This window comes from Sinocyclocheilus anshuiensis, unplaced genomic scaffold (genome assembly GCF_001515605.1).
Source record: "Sinocyclocheilus anshuiensis isolate Anshui unplaced genomic scaffold, SAMN03320099.WGS_v1.1 scaffold238, whole genome shotgun sequence".
NCBI classification, from domain to species: domain Eukaryota; kingdom Metazoa; phylum Chordata; class Actinopteri; order Cypriniformes; family Cyprinidae; genus Sinocyclocheilus; species Sinocyclocheilus anshuiensis.
Window position 1 is genome coordinate 1,419,165 of NW_015547674.1, and position 6,809 is coordinate 1,425,973.

At 35.4% G+C, this 6,809-nt stretch overlaps 1 protein-coding gene across 3 annotated transcripts in view; it reads right to left on the reverse strand.

Moving 5' to 3' along the window:
* The window catches only part of LOC107702956 (ephrin type-B receptor 4-like), a 51,230-nt gene that overhangs the window by 12,689 nt on the left and 31,732 nt on the right, over positions 1-6,809 (reverse strand). For all 3 annotated transcript variants that reach the window (XM_016505425.1, XM_016505426.1, XM_016505427.1), the window contains 3 exons: positions 3,611-3,766; positions 2,258-2,593; positions 2,031-2,155 (listed from right to left, as the gene is read on the reverse strand). In XM_016505425.1, the coding sequence (XP_016360911.1) occupies positions 2,031-2,155; positions 2,258-2,593; positions 3,611-3,766 (617 nt within the window). The remainder of the gene's footprint in view (positions 1-2,030; positions 2,156-2,257; positions 2,594-3,610; positions 3,767-6,809) is intronic.

A 6,809-nucleotide genomic window follows, 5' to 3' on the forward strand; every position in this document is an offset into this window, starting at 1 on the left:
AACCAAGAAGAGACTGGTTTTCCTTTGCTAAAGTAAGGAAACTTTGCTTCCTTTGCTCCTATTAAACAAACTCGCGAGACTAGTATATCTCAGAGGCGCGCGCGCTGCGCATACGTCATACGCCTTCCGCCAGATACCGGAAGTGAGAGAAAAGTGTTTATTACATTTAAATATGGATATTTTTCTTACAAAAACGCATGGATTCACTACAGAAGGCCTTTATTCACCCCCCGGAGCCGTGTGAAGCACGTTTTATTATGAATGCGCGAGCTTTATTTGACGACTTGTGGACTGAAGCACTGCAACACCCGCTGACTGCAATGATAGAGCTTGGAATAGCCAGGACAATTTTTAATATAACTCCGACTGGATTCGTCTGAAAGAAGAAAGTCATATACACCTAGGATGCTTCGAGGGTGAGTAAAACACAAGCCAATTTTCATTTTTGGGTGAACTAACCCTATAAGAGTGCTTTTTGACCCACTTCAGTACATCTTTATATGTACATTTCATTGTCTTTGCAGTGACAAGCATTTGTGGCAAACTAAAATATCCTTTAATGCCATTTCTATTGAAACTTGCATCTAAATATATTTGTAAGTACACATTTGTAATAAAGACATTGCAATTTAGTTCATTTAAAATATATTAACTTTAAATGTTATATCGAATAACACACTAGAGTTAAAATAATAATCAAGTATTTTACATGTGCTTTAGTGTGCTAGTCAACATATCAAAATACGTGTACTTCTTTAAAGCACCACAAAGTTATTAAAACAATGATTTAAAATGTAATTTAATTTGACACTTTTTTTAAAAAGTTTATCTTAAAATTTTAAGTTTATTTTAAAAGTTTCTAAAAACTTTTTTTTAAAGTGTACTTTTTAAAGATTTTTAGATTTCGATATAGAATAAAATATATATAGATAAAGAATATAGATTTTTTTAAATATTTGAAATGCACTACAAGTGCACATTCAATACAGTTAAGTGCACTTCAAGTATGGTGTAGTATAGACTAGTATAGTAGTTTTTATGTAGTAGTAGTTTTCTTCTCACAGTAGCATTTGTGGTAAACTAAAATATACTTTAATGTTATTCCTATTGAAACTTGCATGTCCTGTATTAAAATATATTTGTATTTACATATTTGTAATGAAGTTGCAATTTAGTACATTTAAAATATATTAACTTTAAATGTAGCATCAAACACATTAAAGTTAAGATTATAATTACGTGTAAACAACACATCAAAATAAGTGCACGACAAAAGATTTTGAAAACAATTTCAAATGCACATTAAAATAAAACTTTAAATTTGGCATAATTACAAAGTGAAGTCTACTTAAGTGTGTTAAGAAACAGCCATGAAAGTGTCTCTCTTTAAGTACACTTAAGTGGCCTTTTATTTTATTAATACTACATTATCTGCAATACAGTTTATTAAAAATATACTTTATAGTATAGAATTAAAGTTCACTACAAGTGCACACCGAATACAATTAAGCCCACTTCTAGTATGGTGTAGTATAGACTAGTATAGCATAGTAGTTTTCTTCTCACAGTAGCATTTGTGGTAAACTAAAATATACTTTAATGTTATTCCTATTGAAACTTGCATGTCCTGTATTAAAATATATTTGTATTTACATATTTGTAATGAAGTTGCAATTTAGTACATTTAAAATATATTAACTTTAAATGTAGCATCAAACACATTAAGGTTAAAATTATAATTACGTGTAGTCAACACATCAAAATAAGTGCACGGCAAAAGATTATGAAGACATAATGATTTCAAATGCACTTTAAAATAAAACTTTTTATTTGGCATAATTACAAAGTGAAGTCTACTTAAGTGTGTTAAGAAACGTCTCTCTTTAAGTACGCTTAAGTGGCCTTTTATTCCATTAATACTATATTATCTGCAATACAGTTTATTAAAAATATACTTCAAAGAATTAAAGTTCACTACAAGTGCACACCGAATACACTTAAGCGCACTTCTAGTATGGTGTAGTATTTACCTTCTCACAGTAGCGTAGCTGGTACTGGAGGATCCTGTAGTGTGATTGGGTCGGTGTGTTCCAGTGCAGCGTCAGGCTGGATTCTGTGGCTGTGATCTTTCTCAAACCCGACACCAGTACAGGAACTACACACACACACACACACACACACACAAGCAAGCAATTAACACTCAACTAAAACAACACCATTCAATCATGTGCACCTTCGCTGTCTCTCTGTGTCTCACTGTTGGGGCTGGTGGTGATGTTGATGGTCTCCCCCGCGGGCCCCTGCTGACTCAGAGGAGAGACCCCATTGAGGGCCATCACGGTAAAGCTGTAGGTGGTGTGAGGTCGGAGACCCCAGATGCTCACGCGCCGGCCCTGGATCCCAGTCTGGGATGGCTGGTAATTCACACCGTCCCCGCATGGCGCGCAGGGGCCCCCGGGGGCCGGGCACATTCGACACTCCACACTGTAGGTGAGGTCCGATCGGCCCCCGCTGTCTAACGGTTCGCTCCATTCCAGCGTGAGAGAGGTGTCATTGACCTGGGGAACAGGGCTGCGCGGGGACGAGGGCGGACCTGAACAGGACGACAAACACAGGACGTTTGATTCATCTGGATGACACGTCTGTAATACCCAGAATGCAACATAAAAACCAATGTAGTATTCAATGTAGACCACAAGGAAATGAAAAGATGAGGGAAAGCAGACTAATACCTAATACGGGGTTAAAGGAAGTCAGAGAGAGGGGAGTTTAACCCTATAAAGCCTGACATTTGAAATCAGTCAGAAAAAATCTACTTTTTTGAAATGGAAATGTTTATTTGCATGTTTTTTTTTAAGCATTATATTTGATACATCAGGTTCATTATAACTCACATAGTATGATATGGTGAGAATATGGAGCTCATACGCAAGGAGGAAAAGACAAAAATATGCAATCTGATACAGTTGCTGATATTTATATGGCCAAAAAGTAAGATGAAATTCTGATAGCTTATAATGTAAATCAGTGAGATCTTTATAACAGTATAACAGGCTTCCATAAAACGCATATAAATATGAGTTGTCACTCTATATCTCCCAATGATATATCGTATAAGATGATATTTAAATGTTTAGTTTTATAATGAAAGCTCTGTAGTTTTTATTATGGAGGCAAAATATATAATGCAATGCACTACAGTGATGATTGAGACATAGCCTCACGTTTTATTTTAACATGATTTTTCTAAAAAATTATGCCTGGATAATCAAGTTAACCTAACTTGCTTTAGTCCATGAAGTGTTAATCTTGAAATATTACTAACAATATGAAATACTTTAAGATTTGACAGTAAAAAGACGCGTGAACCACAACCTAAAGGGGGACATATTTAGAACGATCCTGAAATGCTTTTTCTTGCTAAAAAAGTCTAAAATATCAATTAGACGACAGAAGGCATGTAGATTATGTGTAACAGGCTTTTCAGCAATGTTCTGATCATGTTGATAATTTAGAGTCCTCAGAAGCTTGCGTATCAAATATGATCCAGCAGGCTTCGTAGGGTTAACGGACGGGAGGATTTGAAGCTCAAGAGAGGAGCTGTACGCACGTGTGCAGGGTGTATCTGGACTGTCGGCAGGGGCCCGGTAAAAACCAGGGCGACACACACACGAGGCGGATCCCGTCTCTCCTGTGTGGCTGGAGTCAGGACACACTGAACACGGGCCAGGACCAGATCTCATCTTAAAATGACCCACCGGACACGCTGGACAGAGAGAGCCAGACAGAGATACATAAAAAATATTGTTTTTAAATCAGCCACTGTTTACAGGAAGGGAAAGCACGCACAGATACACACTCATATAAATCAAAAGTGCTCACCAAGCTCAAAAATACAGCAAAAACAGTAATATTGAAAAGTGTTATCTTCATTTCAAATAGCAGTTTTCTATGTGAATATCTGTTGAAATGTAATTTATTGCTGTGAATTTTCAGCATCATTACTCCAGTCTTCAGTGTCACATGACCCTTCAGAAATCATTCTCATATGCTGACTTGCTGCTCAAGAAACATTTCTGATTATTATCAATGTTAAAACTAGTTGTGCTGATTCAACCATGATTTTGTTATTCTTTGATGAATAGAAAGCTCAAAAGAACAGCGTTGATTTAAAATAGAAATCGGTTGTAACATTCTAAATGTCTTTATTGTCACTTTTGATCAATTCAATGCATCCTTGCTGAATAAATGCATTAAGTTATTTAATTTTCAGATGACTCTTCTAGTTTGCTAGCTAAACCAGCACTAACCAGCATTAACCAGTCTGGACCACCATAGTCTTTTCAGTCCAACAGAGAAACAACAGGTTGTGTGGGAATGAGTGCTGTGTTATCATGTATTAAACAAACACACTTTCCCATCAAATAAACCCACACACACACACACACACACACACACACTTGCTGTCTTAAGCACAAACCCCATTTGTAACATTTAAACAATCATTTAGACAACAAATCCAAACATTTACCAGTGTCTATTTCAGTTGATGCTGGTTTGATTCAGGCTTGAAAGCGCTTCTGAATCTCTGTGTGGTAAAGTCCGCTGTATGATATGAAATATGATCATGCTCTTCTACATGTTTAGCCACTCAATCACTTAATTATAGTCTCGCGCCTGACACAAACACACACTTTCAGCAGAAAAACCCACACGCATTCAGGTTACCCAAGAAACTTTAGTAGCTGATGTGACATGTACTCACAACACTACACACACACACACACACACGCGCGCACACACACACACACACACACACACACACACACGTATGAACGAGCAATGCAGTCTCATGAGACAGGAACAGACGGGCTTACAGACGAGTTTGCCTGACCAGTTTAATTTCATAATCAGTTCTCCACAACCCTCGTATTGATAGAAACACATCTGGATTTGATTAGCATCAGTTTCACTCAGACCAAAACGTGGTCTGAATTATCCTCCTAGTTAAAGCAACTTTACACTGGTTTGTGTGTGTGTGTGTCATTTGAAACATTTCCATAATGAATGTCTGTGAATGAATGTCTACTCGCTGAAGGATAAAGACCTTCGGCCCTCTGGTGGTTTTACAGACACAAAGATGCTATTACTGTTGACATCTATATCAGTGTCTCGTGTTGAGGAGGTGTACTACGGATGGACAGATTTTGAAATGTATCAATTATGAATCTATACCATTTTTAAACAAAATGGTACACTACCATTTAAAGGTTTGGGGTCGGTACAATGTGTGTGTGTTTTTTATTTTTTTTGAAATAATTCTCTTCTGCTCACCAAAGCTGTATTAGTTTGATTAAAAATACAGTACAAACAGTAATATTGTGAAATATTATTCCAATAATTTAAAATAACAGTTTTCTATCTGAATATGCCATAAAATGTAATTTATTGCTGTGATCAATGCTGAATTTTCAGCATGATCCTTCAGAAATCATTTTAATATGCTGATTTGTTGCTCAAGAAACATTTATTATTTTTATAGATGCTGAAAAAAGTTGTGCTGCCGAATATTTTTATGCATTTTTTCAGGATTCTTTGATGAATTGAAAGTTCAAAAGAACAGCATTTATTTGAAAAGTAACATGTCTTTACAGTCACTTCTCATCAATTTAATAATAAAATATATTAATAAAAAGCTAATTTTTTATTTTATTTTTTTAATCGTACTGACCTGAAATCGTGCCGAACAGTAATGCATCTAACTTCTGAGTACCTTTGCTCAAGGCAAATTTGTGTTTTATAGACACACACCGATTTGAATCCCATCCAAATTGAACATGTCTGTTTTTCTCGCACAACCTCAGGGGGAAAAAAAAATGACTGAACAAATTACTTGCATTTTTTTCTTTCTAGAGGGTCCTCAGAGAAAACTAATCTTGTCCAGATAGGAATGTCTGTGATTGTGGTATGTTATTGTTTTCACAACTCTTCTCCTCATTTATTTCAAACCTTCGTTGAATGCTATAACTAAAGCTAATTTTCTTGTTAAACTGCCTGGAGAACCATTACTGTTTGCAAGCTTTCTGGGTGGTCCTGCGAGTGCTGCTGGCAACCCATTCGATGCTAAAAGACAATTACATCGATACACGAGTGTGATCTCAGAACGCGCTCAGAGCAGCGTCAGGTACGATCCTTATCTTTCTTCATTCCTTCCCTTCAATACATACATAATGTGTTAATTATACGATTTATTAATTGGGTTTCGAGACACACACATTCAGAGCACATGATCTTCTAGAATGCCCAAATCTAGATGACAGACACTCATAATGTGATTATTGAAAAAACAGGTAACGCTTTACTTAAAGCCTTTATATATAACGCATTATAAAAGGAGTTTTAATGCACCTTATAATGCATCGTATGATCTCATGAACCACAGTTATAATGCATTATAATACTTATTTTATCTATTAATTGTTACACCTTTAGAAATTATAATGCATGAAAACACATGAAAACAAACCTTCCGATATTATAATGCATTTAACTTTGGTTACAATTATTTATGGAAAGATATAATGCATTACAATGTACATTATGAATACCTGTATAATGCATTATACATAAAGACTTTAAGTTAACATAAAACACTACTATACTATATAGATAGATAGAGAGAGAGAGAGAGCAAAGATGCATTAAATTAATAAAAAATAACAATACATACATTCATAATGTTACAAAAGATTTCTGTTTCAAATAAATGCTGTTCTTTTGAACTTTCTGTTCATCAAAGAATCCTGAAA